This window comes from Nansenia antarctica (assembly GCF_963989245.1).
Source record: "Nansenia antarctica genome assembly, chromosome: 8".
Taxonomy (NCBI): domain Eukaryota; kingdom Metazoa; phylum Chordata; class Actinopteri; order Argentiniformes; family Microstomatidae; genus Nansenia; species Nansenia antarctica.
In genome coordinates, this window is record NC_137678.1 from 38077125 (window position 1) to 38092491 (window position 15367).

The window sequence follows — 15367 nt, forward strand, 5'->3', positions numbered from 1 at the left end:
AGTTTTACTTCAAAAAAACCTTTAAAATGGCAATTAAATACCAATGTTCACAAATGTGATAATAATAATAATAATAAAAAACATTTCCATCTGTAACCACTGAACAAATGAATGAAAAAGAATCCTAAAAAGGTAGCCCCAGTAGCAACTCAAAGTGCCATCATAGATTCAGAAAAAAATCTTGATGAAATGTGTTTAAAAAGCCGAACCCATAGTCCATCGTCATGTTGTGTTTGGTGAACATGTTGACGTCCAAAACGTGATCTGCCAAAACTGTCGCTGTGAAACGCTGAAAGCTGTGATGTGATAGCATGCGCTGAAGTCCATGACATGACTGCTTAGAGCTCGATGCTGATGTCCTCCACGCGATTGTCAACATTGTGCCAACATAATGCAACAACCGGCCAATGACATCACAGCTGCTTTTCCCTGTTTGGTCTTCTGAGTTCAGTTCAGTCCGGAAGGTAGAGTGTCTCAGGAACCAACAGCAACTCACCTTCATCATCTGTGGTCTGAATATTCAGCAACAACAAAAAAACAACACATTGGCTGCTTCTGTCTTTAAGTGCTCAATCTCCCTTCACACACTAACTAGTCTTAACAAACGTGACAGTTGCATTGGAAGGCCTTCTAGAAGGGTTGACCATGCCCCCCCCCAAGGCGTGCGTGTCTGTCGGGTCGGTGTGGTGTGGTGGTAGGCCCCTCGCCGCTACACGGGCGGCTGGCCGTTGTGTCGTAACCCCGCGTAGGGCCACAGGAGCTGCTGGATGGTCACCCAGGAGTCCCCTGTCCCCACCGGAGCGGCGTCCACGGCCGGCTGCATCACCAGGCTGGCCAGGAGGGCTAGCAGGGCGGCCAGGACCACCACCAGGGCCAGCCACAGCCACACGCCCCGGGTGACGCCGGACGCCGCTGGGCGAGAGTAGCCCAGGTACGGGCAGGGGGCCTGCTCAGTCAAGATGGTGGTGGGGCTGGGGTTAGGGCTGCAGAGAGAGAGAGAGAGAGAGAGAGAGAGGGTAGAGAGAGAGAGAGAGAGAGAGAGAGAGGGTAGAGAGAGAGAGAGAGAGAGAGAGAGAGAGAGAGAGAGAGGGTAGAGAGAGAGAGAGAGAGTGTAGAGAGAGAGAGAGAGGGTAGAGAGAGAGAGAGGGTAGAGAGAGAGAGAGATGAGTTAGCTCTTAAGTTAGTTAATACTATGGTTAGCTCATATTATTAGCTTGTTGAAGCACTGTTGGCTTGACAGCACTGTTTGCTCACAGTAACTCACAAGGAAGCACATTCCCCCAGCCTAGCCAAGAACATGGTTTCGCACACAGATAGATATTAGATATAAAGATAGAGCAACTGATAGAGATACTGTTTTATCTCTAAATGGTTTTAACTCCTGTGTGTTGCAGTACAGCAGGCTGATGAGCACCACACTTTCAAAGCGCTTAAGCTTCAGCAGTATGAATGATTAGGCAAGAGAAAAGGTTAAAATAGTAGCACATCACACTGCATGATGTTCAACACAGTCAGAAACAACTTTCTACTTCACCCCTCTTCATAAACTTACAGCATAAGGTACAGTTCATCATGTTGCCTGAAGAGGGGGAAAATGGGAATTTTTTTCAGAGGAACACAAGGAGCTCAAGGACAGTTGTTGAAGCAGACACACTCAACCACCCAAGGACACTGACACACCAGCAGCGAAAGAGGGAAAGACTTACTGGGTTTAGAGACCAAGACTTAAGATGCACAACACTGGTCAGCTAAGTCCACATCAGACAGATTCTCAGTAAATGTACACATTTTGTGACCCTTGCCCTTCCCATAGGACCAGCATTGTGCACTCCTGAGCCTGACTCTCAGAATACATCCTTCATTCCCCACTTCCTTCATCTAATCAATCCCGGACATGAAAGAAAATCATGAACCGATATAGAAGTGGGGTCGTTGCATTCACCAGTCCCAATTTGTCAGATCTGTGAATTCATTCTTCAAGGCAAGGGAGGTTAGAAGGATGCATTTTTTGAAAGTATTTGAACTGGGGCCCCATGGCCTGAGCTTCCCTGGCCCCTAAAGCAGCTGAGCATTGGGAGCAGAGGCTAACTAGCCTAGCCTAGCAAACGACTAGTTAAGTAAGTAGCAGAAAGCAGTGGCGCTACAGTGTAGGAACACGACGCCGTTCACTAACGTCTTGAGGGGCATAATGAGGGAGCTCAGCTTGATGCCCAGCTCACTGAGACTGGACCTCCTCTCAACAGGCTCCTCCCTCCGCTCCTCTTCAGAGAGGGAATCTGTGTCGTAGCCGAACCTGTGGGCATGCACGGTTCAGACACACACACACACCTGCATACACGGCTGTAATTCACACAAAACAACACACACTGGATGCACACACATTTGAGACATTCTTGGCATTCAGTGTTTTATGTACTCCCCTCCCCATCCGTGCTCAGTTACATGAAATGCATACATGCAGAATGTTGTTTTAAGATCAGATAGTGTGACACGCGCACGCGCACACGCACACACACACAGTTTCCAGACCTGGGTTTGAAAAAAAGTATTTTTTAAATCATTTCAAATACTGTGCTTGATTGAGTTTGAGCCTGCTGTAATGGAACCAACAGAATAGTCCCAAAAGTGCAAACCCCACCCATCTGGCCGTTTAGGCACACTCCTCGAAATGATTTCAAATACTATTTCGAACCCGAGATCTGGCGGTTTCCACGGCAACCCTTACCCCTTCATCATCAGTGTGGGGTCGTCAGTCTCGACCCATGCACCGGAGCTAACAAAGCGCTTTAGCGGAGGCCTTGCCGGGCTCTTCCCAGTCACATTCCTGTAACCACGTCACATACAGCACAACACACATCCTTACACACCGGCTTCACTCAAACACTCCTCAGGTGCAGTGTGGACATTCCTGTTGTGATCATATACTCTGTCGAGTGCACAGACAGACACACACACATATACACCTCTACCTACCAGGGGGATCTCCGGGTCAGTCGCTCTGCCTCAGTCTCTGTGGCGTCCTGTGCTTTGGGCTGCAGACACACACACAGCAAAGAGTCTGAACTGTGAGCACCAGCATTACAAATACACTTTGGACATTGTATTTCATTGATGTACAGTACGTCTTGTATGCATCTGCTCAACTAATAAAGTTGTATTGAATTAATGAATTGTAATTGTAATGGATGAATTAAGTTGCATTGTAACACAATTAATGTATACAGGTTAATTAACATTGTAGATATTTAGCAGATGCCTTTATCCAAAGCGACTAAAGCCTGGTACACATATAAAGATTTTCTAAATCTTAACAGATTTTTTTTATCTGAGAGAGACCCCACACATGAAGATAAAAAATCATGGACTGAACAGTTTTGATCGTGTTGTGTGTGGTGTGCGCCGATATTCCCAATACAGCACACCACATACATAAAGATCTGATCTACGACAGTCTAGAGCAGGGGTCCCCAAACTACGGCCCGCGGGCCGAACACGGCCCACCCCCACACTTGGACCGGCCCTTTGAACAACGTGTAATTTCTAACTGCAATTGCGGCATTGCACCGACGTGGTGGCGGGGGCGCTGTTTCGCAAATAAGTTAGCTTTCGTGTTTGCTAGCGAAATAGCTGATAGTTGATGTTGACTGCTCAAGGAGAATACATATTTGAAAGTACAGAATGCCTGAGAGCCTTATATTGCATTATATTACATTACATTTTGAATGGTCATCTGGTGCCTGAATATTGTGTTTCCTTTACATAAATAATGACATTTCCACCATAAATTGATGCTATTAGGGGTTTTCTGACAATCTACGTTTTGGGCTGGTTTTTGGTGGATATAGCGGTTTTAGACAGTGGTTAGGCTGGAAATTGTCAATCCTATCTGGCAACCCTGATCGCAAGTTGTCAGTTGTCGGAATCTACTCAGAAAATAGTCTGGGCTGATTATCGTAAATATTGAACGCGTTTAATATTTACGATTGTCGGCCCCGACCATTTTCCGAGCAGATTGCCGGGAGAAATTGACTCTTAACACACCTCACACCACAGGATAATCTTGTAGGATAATCTTTTGAGCCATCCGATAATCTGGCTGTTTGCTGTCCTTGGTCGGAAGGGGGGAAATCGGACCCAAATTGGTCAGATTATCTTTATGTGTGTAGCAGGCTTAAGTAAGTGAATCACCTATACATCAGTCATGATAAGAAAAACAAATCTATGTGAGGACCAGGGGCCATTGGCAGTCACAATGCTAGAAGAACAGTAGTGAAACTATATTAACAACTATTGGGTTTGGTCTCAGTCTAGCAGTGTCCCAGTCTAGCAGTGTCTCAGTCTAGCAGCGTCTCAGTCTAGCAGCGTCTCAGTCTAGCAGCGTCTCAGTCTAGCAGAGTCTCAGTCTAGCAGTGTCTCAGTCTAGCAGTGTCCCAGTCTAGCAGCGTCTCAGTCTAGCAGCGTCTCAGTCTAGCAGTGTCTCAGTCTAGCAGCGTCTCAGTCTAGCAGCGTCTCAGTCTAGCAGAGTCTCAGTCTAGCAGCGTCTCAGTCTAGCAGCGTCTCAGTCTAGCAGCGTCTCAGTCTAGCAGAGTCTCAGTCTAGCAGTGTCTCAGTCTAGCAGTGTCTCAGTCTAGCAGAGTCTCAGTCTAGCAGAGTCTCAGTCTAGCAGAGTCTCAGTCTAGCAGTGTCCCAGTCTAGCAGCGTCTCAGTCTAGCAGCGTCTCAGTCTAGCAGTGTCTCAGTCTAGCAGTGTCTCAGTCTAGCAGCGTCTCAGTCTAGCAGTGTCCCAGTCTAGCAGTGTCCCAGTCTAGCAGCGTCACAGTCTAGCAGAGTCTCACCATGTCAAAGGGCAGGTTCCCTCCACCAGATCGAGGAATGACTGCGAGGCTGACCCGCCTGGTTGATGGCTGAGGGAAGGAGAGGTGGAGGAAAGACCACATTACAACTAAAAAATGTGCATGAAAAAGTATGGCATTATATTCTGTCCTAACTAGTTTTGTTTGTGCATGTTGATTGATTGATTGAAAACTTTATTAGAAGATTTGCAGAAGTAGGTACATGAAAGTACATATTACATACAAGGTCAACTAAAAGGATAAAAACCCAAGAAAGCCACTGGCTTATTTCAATTGGGGTCCTTGATTTTCAATTCATCGTTATTTTCAATTCATCGTTAATCGTTAATGTAATCGTTAATGTAATCATACAGTACTGGACCTCAATATGTACCGGGTCTCAACTGACCTTGTAGTACTGCGATCCCGACTGCTTCTTGCCTCTGAAATCATCTGAGGAGAGAACTGTCACATATCAGAACCGAATCAATACATATTCCATATGAAACAACAACTTCATCAAGACAAGTCTGTGTCCAGATATGGTCAGGAAGGAACAAACAGCATGCATTGAAATTATTTCAATCTCGCATGTATTTGTGTGGGTAAACTCTACGGTCTCCACGACATCCGAGTTAACACAACAAATCTATTTCCGATAAAAAACAGACGTCAGGGGCGCTTAGGTGGCGTAGCGGGTTAAGCATCGACCATGTAACCGCAGGGTCCCCGGTTCGAATCCGGCCGGGGACATATCCTGCATGTCATCCCTCCTCTCTCTCTCTCTCACCCATCCTTCCTGTCTAAATCTTCACTATATCTGTTACATAAAAATTAAAAATATGAGTGGGACTGCCAAAAAAACAAAACAAAAAAAAACAGACGTCAGTCAGTTATTTCTATCCTGCCGTCGTGGGCGTTAAGCACCCACCCGTGGCTGAGTGGGACCCGAAGGACCTCTCGTTCTGCATCATGGTCTCCTTCAGCTCCGTCAGCTCGGCGTGCTCCTTGGTGTACATCCTCCGCAGGTTCTCCACGTGCTGGATCATCACCTCCACCGCCTTGCCGATACGACTCTCCTACAGGGTGTAAGTAAGTAAGTAAAGCTTTATTTATATAGCGCCTTTCGTACATGAAATGCAACTCAAAGCGCTTGGAGGGTGATGTGAGTGAGATGTCAACACGTGCACGGACGCATGCACATACTAGGGCCGTCCCAAACTACTATTTTTCTAACGATTAATCTAGCGATTATTTTTCCGGTTAGTCGATTACTCTAACGACTAATTTAGCGATTAGTCTAACGATTATTTTTTGGGCTGTTCGGTTAATGTATCGCTTAATTTTCCCCAAAATAATGGCTGTATTGTCTCTCTCTGTTTAACAGTGTCTTTATAAAGCACTCTGGGTAATAGCTGCTGCTCTTATAAAACAAAGCAGCGTGTGACATGCACATTACTCAGACGGCCGCCTCTTTAAATGATCAGCTGATGTATGGGGGCTGTCTGTGGGCCCGCAATTAAACACAGACACCTTTAATTCGGCGACCTGCTACTACTACTACTGTAACTGCCTCTGTCAAACAGCCCCAGACACAGGGCAGACTCACTGCTATGTTTAGCCAACTTGAATGCCAACATGGCCATCAGGGTTTTTCCTGGCTCAAAATGAGGCGGAGGTGGTACCAGTGGTGTTTGACATCGGGGGGACCCATGAAGCAGGGCTGTCTGGGGGTCCTTAAACATCAAACACTTAATTTCTTGCATTCTGGTGAAATGATATGCACCAATTTGTGCCCTTTCTGCATCAATTTATGGTGGAAATGTCATTATTTATGTAAAGGAAAACACAATATTCAGGCACCAGATGACCATTCAAAATATAATGTAATATAATGCAATATAAGGCTCTCAGGCATTCTGTACTTTCAAATATGTATTCTCCTTGAGCAGTCAACATACTATCAGCTATTTCGCTAGCGAAAACGAAAGCGAAATTATTTGCGAAACAGCGCCCCCGCCACCACGTCGGCGCAGTGCCGCAATTGCAGTTAGACATTTTTTATTTTTATTTTATTTGCGACGCACCGACGCACATTACGCAAGTCGACGTATTGATGTAGTCGATTACGTCGACGCGTCGTCCCAGCCCTAGCACATACGCACAGGCACGTGTACACACACACACAGGCACACACACGCACACGCACACAGGCACAGGCACACAGACACAGACACACAGACACACACACACACCTGGTGTATGGCCCCCAGCATCTCGGAGCGGCTGGACACCCTGGTCATGGATTGGAGGAGGATGTCCAGGTTCTTCTGGAGCCGTTGGATGATCTCCATGGACTGGTTGTCGTCCTCACACAGGGGATTCAGCGCCTGGGGGAGAGAGGAGTTTTGTTTTTTTGGTTGATTAGATTCAACGTTGTCATTTTAGAGTACAAGTACCAGGCAATGAAAACCAGAAGGGCAAATAGTGATATAAAACAGGATGGTGATAAGTACGGTATTTAGAGGTATATACAGGAGATGGATAACAGTTAGCTTTGTACAGTTAAGGTAGCTATGTAGCCATGTACAGTATGGTGTGTTGTACAGATGTGGTTGATGAGAAATGTGGCATTGACATTCATACATCACTCTCTCTCATAGCTCTGGACAGGGCCCCTCCCATCTCACCTGCAGCAGGCCCCTTCCATCTCACCTGCGGCAGGCCCCTCCCATCTCACCTGTGGGAGGCCCCTCCCATCTCACCTGTAGCAGGCCCCTCCCATCTCACCTGTAGCAGGCCCCTCCCATCCCACCTGTAGCAGGCCCCTCCCATCCCACCTGTAGCAGGCCCCTCCCATCCCACCTGTAGCAGGCCCCTCCCATCTCACCTGTAGCAGGTCCCTCCCATCTCACCTGTAGCAGGCCCCTCCCATCTCACCTGTAGCAGGTCCCTCCCATCTCACCTGTGGGAGGCCCCTCCCATCTCACCTGTAGCAGGCCCCTCCCACCTCACCTGTAGCAGGCCCCTCCCACCTCACCTGTAGCAGGCCCCTCCCATCTCACCTGCAGCAGAACCCTCCCATCTCACCTGCAGCAGAACCCTCCCATCTCACCTGCAGCAGGCCCCTCCCATCTCACCTGTAGCAGGCCCCTCCCATCTCACCTGTAGCAGGCCCCTCCCATCTCACCTGTAGCAGGCCCCTCCCATCTCACCTGCAGCAGGCCCCTCCCATCTCACCTGTAGCAGGCCCCTCCCATCTCACCTGTAGCAGGCCCCTCCCATCTCACCTGTAGCAGGCCCTGGCAGCTGGACACCTCCCTGCGGACGTTCTCCTCTGCCAGGTCACGTGACCTCTCCTCAAGGCGGAGCCTCTTCTCCAGGGTGAACATGTCACATTTGAAGCCCAGAGACAGGCGCTGGAACTCCGTCTGCACCAGAAGCAGACGCAGACGCACTCAGAACAGCCTTCTCTAAACAACCATGCAGCTTTAACTCAGAACAGCCTTCTCTAAACAACCACGCAGCTTCAACTCCATACAAACCCCAGTCAATTAATTAATTTTAATTTTAATTAATTTAATTAATTTTGCCATTTAGCAGACGCTTTTAATCCAAAGCGACTTACAATTACGAATTACAGGGACATTCCCCCTGGAGTAACTGAGGGCTAAGTGCCTTACTCAAGGGCACACTAGTAGTGGTGTGGTTTCAGGCGGGATTTGAACTCACAACCTTCCGATTACAAGTCCAACTCACTATCCACTAGACCACCACTACCCCTAGTCAAATCCTACACATTAATCAGACATTGACAGTCAGCGATATCTAGCGTGCACATACACGCACGCACGCACGCACACACACACACACACACACACACACACACACACACACACACACACACCCACACACACACACACACACACACACACACACACACAAATGCATACAGATGGAGACACAGACACGCACACACGCACGCACACGCGCACACATGTCAGATAACACAGCTGTGCGAGGTAAATAAAAGAACTCAACTGGAATAAATACCTCAATCTCCTTGTCACTGGGGGACAAGCTGCAATGAGGAGAAGAAGCCATGACCGTTACAGTAACTGTCACTAATTACTCATGTAGATAACATCAAATGTATCTTCAAGGTGAAGTGTTCTAACATATTCACCTATCTTCCTTGGTCGAGTCATTGCTGTCCTCAGAAATAACGGATGTTTCAGCTGGAATGAATGAGATGAGGACCTTTATTTACAAATCTTTACAGTCATAAAATGGTACATTACAGTCATAAAATGGTAAAAGTCTTAACATTGAGAACTCTTTTGGAAAAGATTAGTGTGTCATGTACACACACTCTTACTTTACTCATGAGCAAATCCCTTTCTTCTTTATGCATCCAAGGTAAAAAAATAAATAAAAATAAACTCACCTTCCTTCTCGGTGGTTGCCCTGGTCTCATTCAGGTCCTCTTGTACCTTCTGTTCCTCGATAACCTCCATGCTGCGAGACAGCTCCTGGAGAGTCAACGCAAAAGTAACGCTCTCTGTCCGGCAACCCCTGCTCTCGCTCTCCTTCTCCCCGCCGCAGGCTAACACTAAACCCTCCGTCCTCCCACTCTGCTCCTCCTGCTCACAGCTACAGCCAGCCTCCCTCTCACACACACACTCGCCATTGTAGAACATCCTACAGCTCCACTTGAAAATGTTATCATCTGTTATCGTAAATACTGATCAGACGAACGACGTTTCAATCTGAAGACTTATCAGCGTGCGATGGAGGTCAACTATGTTCCTGCTGTGGTAAACCTCCCAGCCGCAGCCTGAAGTGAAAGTATTATTCAACCACTCACAAGGCCGGAAAGACGAGATTCTTTTAATCTGTAATCTAGGATGTCACGCTGCAATCGGCATACCTGTGTCACAATCAGTCCACTGACAACCACAGGTATGGTCAAATATGCAGCTCTCACCAGTTCCCTCCTGAACTTGGTCCTGGGGGTCAGAGAGTCCTTTCTGGCCCCCGGGGCCCCCAGGGACTCGTCCGTGTGGCTGGGGTCAGGGGTCAAACCCTCTGTGGCGGTCCCTCCGTTCATGATCTGAGGGGAGGCTCCGTCGGACACAGTGGACGTACCTTCCCCTGTCTGTCTGTCTGTCCCTGTGGGCCACAGACATAACGACCAAGTAGTGTAACCTCCTTTTGATCTATGATACAAATTAAACACCGTGACCCACACACACACACACCCTATTTGCTTATACCTGCCATGTCCACCTCAACAGTTGGCACCTGAGTTGGCTCCTGTAGGCCTTCCTCCTCCTCCTCTAATACAGGCAGCAGGCTGGTGCTGAAACACACACACACACACACACACACACACACACTTCCCCATGAGTTAGAGTACAGTTATCATCGTCATCCTCCAATGCTCCCTCAGTGGACAGAATGCCACAGACAGCATGCAGGACCCACAACCATGTAGGAACCTCAGGGCTGTAGAAGCCTCTCCGACTGTCCCCCTGCCTGTCCAGAGAGTCACACTCACTCACCTGTCCTCTGCTACTGCCCTCTCAGCCAGTGGCTCCTGGCTCACACTCTGAGAAAGAGAGAGATAGAGAGGGAGGGAGAGAGAGAGAGAGGAGGGGTGGGAGATGAAAAAAAAAAAAAAAGTAAATGGCCTTGTGACATACTTTCAGTCATTCATCAGAGGAAGTAGTTAAATATTAAATGAGGAAAAAACAGAGTTAGGGGGGGAGAGAGAGAGAGAGAGAGAGAGAGAGAGAGAGAGAGAGAGAGAGAGAGAGAGAGAGAGAGAGAGAGAGAGAAAGAGAGAGAAACCTGCATGCGCGCACACGGTCTAGGACCTTGCATAGCATACCTGTCCCATGGCATCGGAGTGGTGGAATGCAATCTACTGTATGTTCTCTACTCTGAGCTGTCTGAAGATGGGTTGGAGAATGTTGATTTCTTACATAATCTGATGGTTGGTAGAAAGCCCTACAGCTGTCTGTGTGTGTGTGTGTGTGTGTGTGTGTGTGTGTGTATTAGGCTGTAGAGAAGTCGTTTACACTGGCAGGGAACTAAATGGAGGGGGCGTAATACAACGCACCAACATATACCACGCACACGCACATGCACATGCACACAGCGCAGGTGAGAGCCTTCGATAGAGCTGGAAAGCTCAGGGCTCGAGTGGTTGAATCACGGCAGAGCGCATCACAGTAAAGAAGAGTAGGACACACTATTATGGGAGAAAAGGCAGCCTAAAAATCGCACTTCTGACAGACACAAGGTATCCCAAGTACTGGATCCACTAGCCTCATCATCTAGCATGTCTAATTACATAATATACTTTTAGAAATAGAACATTCCGTGCCATTCATGCAAGGCGTGACTATCCAAGAAAAATCACATTTTCTCTCGCAAACCGGTTCAGGGCGTTTGCTCAACAAAACAGTGATGACATCGGAGTCTCTTCCTCTACGAGCCAGAGGACGATCGGTACCTGCCACTCTTGACCAATCACAACACCAGATAGTCACTGTTGACGTTAAAAAGAGGAACTTTACTCAAATCTTTTTTCCTATTATGGTCACATAATACATGACTTTGTGCAGGCAAACCCAGCTAGTAGCAAGCCCACGTTTACTTCACGGACTACCGCTGTAGATGTTACAAGCGTCATAAGGCATTCTAGGCATGACGCATGTCCATAACCGACTTACGGTTTTAACAAAATCACCAAACACAAAATACTGAACACAGACAGAGACTAGTAGCTTGTTGTCAGACCTTGCCCTTCCACCCTGTCAGCTCCTCCAGACAGAACAAACGCTTGAAATTCCTATGAAAGTCATCCGGCAGGAGAGGAAACCTCTCTCTGGGCTCCTCTGGAAGTATTTCTCACCATGGTGGCACCCCCATTGTGCCAACACAGAGCAGGAGACTGAAATAACCCGGCTCTCCCCGCTAGACTGGACACACTGTCCCAGGGAAGGCGCCGGGGCACAGAACAACATCCACTAGCATAATCACGTCCACAAACAAACAAGGACTAGGCTTTAACCGGCTCAGAAATGACAAGGAGCGATTCATAAAGGTTCCCATGAACCCATTTTTGTTACGATAATTACCAGTTACACAGTGCATAGATGACACACACACACACACGAGACATATATTGTATTGAGTTACTAAAAAGTAACGTGCCAAGCTACTGAAACAGTCCTGAGTCGAGTCTTAACAGCCAGAGCCATACTTGCCTCTCTTGGCCAGCCTGCACAGGGGAACGAGGAGCCTGCACCCAGCCTCAGCCCCAGACCTGCGCCCAGCAGAACACTCACACGGGAGGGAGTGGAACACAGGTCCACCCTCCAACCCCACCCAACGATCCTATCTCTGCTCTCCTTCCTACCCGTCCCTCCCTCTCAACCAAGGGACAAGGGTCTCTTCTCAGGCCTCGAGCGGAGCCAACGCTGCCCTTACCCCCACCATCTCTGACACCACTCTCTCAAAGATACAAAACAACAACAACAACAGCAGCAGCAGCAGCAGCAGCAACAACAGCCCCGCTAGGCCCGGCAGAGAACAAGTGAGTGAAAGAAAAAGGAGAGGAGAGAGAGATACAGTAGAGAAAAAGGGAAGAGGAAGAAGAGATGAGGGATGGTGTCACAGTGGTGGTGACCGAGAGCGAGGGTGAAGTTCCTCCCTGTGCAGTGAAGAGACTTCCTCGTTACTGACCTGGGTGTCATTCATGTTGGTCGTATCGTACTGTCCTCCTCGGCCCTCTGTGGTGTCTGTCTGGTGGGAGCTAACCAGGGGGTGAAAGGTGAAAGGTGAAAGGTCGGAGGTCAGAGTCAAGCAGTATCTCTCTCTCTCTCTCTTTCTCTCATACAGTAGGAAGTAACTGGGGTCACCGACTGACTGTAGTCACACACACACACAGATCAGAGCAAACAGTGTCCCAGCCCTGATCACAGGTGCATTGTGGGTATGCAAAGCATCTCTGGAGGGATGCTGACATGCCTCAGTGCCCACACACACACACACACACACACACACACACACACACACACAGGAAAACACTAATTTGACTAGCAAATGTGGTCTGAGTGAAAGGGCAAATAGACCAACACTTTCTGAGCCCTCATTTCTGTCACTGTATTGTGTGTGTCACTGCACCGGCTACAAACTAGTACATGACAACCTAAACCCTAAATAAATAAAATAAATAAAGCTATCATCACCAAAATAAATAGAACAACTACTACTAGCATGGTTTCTCACCTCCCTGTCAGAGAAATGGTCTCAACCATCACAGGGGAAGTCCAGCTGGGTGATACCATCTCACCCAGCCTGGGTGGGCTGTTTCCAGGGGTTATCGTTCGGTCTTGTTCAGGTAAATTGGGAGCGGGTGAACCTACAGAAGGCGGCTCGATGGGGTCAGGGGTCACTGCATCTGGAGAGACAGGGAAAGGTGGGGGTGGAGGGGGGGGGGGGGGAGTAGAGAGTCATGAGTTCGGTATTACACAAAATGTAAAATGTACACAACATTGGACAGTCCAACAGTGGAATGGACAGAGAACAGACACCTCAAGGCAAGCATATAACTCCACAGAGACACAAGTCCATGTTTTCTCAGAATGCACTTTGAATGAGTCAGAGCTACAATATAGCTGGTAGGCACAGATAGAGGGAGAGAGATGGGGGGAGAGAGGGGAGGGAGACAGACATAGGAGAGAGGGGAGGGAGGGAGATGGGGAGAGAGATCTGAGTGGGCCTACGTAGGTTTTCACTGGCAAGCTGAGAGTGAGAGGTGGGGAGGGAAAGATGGAGAGGGGCAAGGTTAAAGCAACTTGACAAGAGGAGAAAGAGAGACAGAGAGAGAGAGAGAAAGAGAGAGAGAGACCTTACCGCTGAGTGTTGTGTAGGAGGGATCATTGCTGACAGCCTGGCGGTGGGCGTCCGTGAGCCCACTGCATTCTGGGAGATTGGCCCCCTGGAAACAGAACAGACAGTGATAAAATATTAATCATGTAAACAAACAAGGTAACGTAACCAACAAACCCTCACCGACATCCCTTCAGCTCATACAGAGATGGCTGACAGGAGCAGATGGGACTGACTGACTGACAGCGAGAATCTGGCTAGCCAACCGCAGTCCTCTGAAATCCTCTGTGACTAACCCGAGGCGTGAGTCGCTGTCAATCAAAAACAAGGAAGACTGTTTCGGTTTCAAACGACGCGGCAGACCGGTTCCTTCAATTATGACTCACGACAGGAGGCACAAATGCCAGAGTCTATTTGGTAGTCAAATGTGAGTGAGATGGAGAGAGTGAGTTCTTGTCGTGTGTGTGTGTGTGTGTGTGTGTGTGTGTGTGTGTGTACTGAGGGAGGAAAGTTAAAAGATTTGAGCGAGGGATGGAGGGAAGGAAGGGGAGAGAGTGTGTTCCAAGCTAAATCAGTCTGGCTCCTTCTCCTGTGATCCCCTCAGAGGCATGTGATGGTGGTGTGTCCCAAAAATCCGTCCCCTCGAATTCCTCCCATCCTCAAAATGCATTGGAGGAGAAGATCTAAAGGTTCCTCCCCTTCCACATTCTCCTCCAAAGCTTTTTTGAAAAGGAAGGGAGCAGAGAGAATGCCAAGAACGGGGGTAGAACAGCCGAACGGGATGCAACCGGTGCGGTGGTGGACACCTCTGTGTCTCAGGCGCTGTGACCGCTTCCCGTTTCCTGTTTCCACAGGATGGAGTAGCGAAACACTGCTCACAGATGCTGATCTGTGGTCAGTGTGACCCTTCCCCTCATTGGAAGTTAAGGTCAGGATTTGGGAGAGGGGAAGCTGATCTGTGCCGAACCAGGAAGGAGCTTCTCCCTCTTAAAGCTGTCATCAACACAGGCAGCAAGTCACACCCAGATCCACCACAAACACCACAAGAGCTAAAATTACCAGAACTGATATCCTGAAAACGATACGCACATACAAAACAAAAAGGTTCTGTTTTGGGTTCTAGCTATTCAAATCCTATTAATAATACACTTGAAGAGCACATGAAATCAGCATGACAATGTTCGTTTCACAAAAACACATGATGATAGCAAACCAAAAAAACCGACATTTTCCCAATGATGCATGCTTAAGATGATTAGGGACTGACTGAATATGACCAGGGACTGACTGAATGACATAATATGATCTAAAAATCCTTTAACATATACAGTTATACAAAGCAAAACAGTTATACAAAGCAAAAATGTTAATGTGCAGATGGAAACTTAAGGATCAATTCAGATGGTCGTTTGATGAAGAGTGCCATCTACCTGTAGAAGTGGACTAGTGACTCTTGGATCTGGGTCTGTTGAGGCTTTGGTCCCTGAGAGACAGAGGGAGAGGGAAGGAGAGGGAAGGAGGACAGATAAGGAGAAGAGGAGGGATAGAGAGAGAGAGAGAGAGAGAGAGAGAGAGGTTAGGAGGAGAAGGAAAGGGAGTGGGAGAGTGAGAGGTAGGGAAGGGGAGGGGAGG

At 48.1% G+C, this 15367-nt stretch overlaps 1 protein-coding gene across 1 annotated transcript in view; it reads right to left on the reverse strand.

Annotated features, from left to right (window-relative positions):
* Positions 1-709: 709 nt before the first annotated feature.
* lrmp (lymphoid-restricted membrane protein) overlaps positions 710-15367 on the reverse strand; it is a gene marked incomplete at both ends in the record, with an annotated part of 45896 nt that continues 31238 nt past the window's right edge. The window contains 14 exons of the mRNA XM_080538323.1: positions 710-983; positions 2174-2293; positions 2726-2824; positions 2974-3032; positions 4835-4903; positions 5241-5284; positions 5763-5910; positions 7087-7221; positions 8122-8262; positions 8885-8912; positions 9018-9069; positions 9279-9363; positions 9819-10003; positions 12105-12167. Coding sequence (XP_080394449.1) covers positions 710-983; positions 2174-2293; positions 2726-2824; positions 2974-3032; positions 4835-4903; positions 5241-5284; positions 5763-5910; positions 7087-7221; positions 8122-8262; positions 8885-8912; positions 9018-9069; positions 9279-9363; positions 9819-10003; positions 12105-12167 — 1502 coding nt within the window. The remainder of the gene's footprint in view (positions 984-2173; positions 2294-2725; positions 2825-2973; positions 3033-4834; positions 4904-5240; positions 5285-5762; positions 5911-7086; positions 7222-8121; positions 8263-8884; positions 8913-9017; positions 9070-9278; positions 9364-9818; positions 10004-12104; positions 12168-15367) is intronic.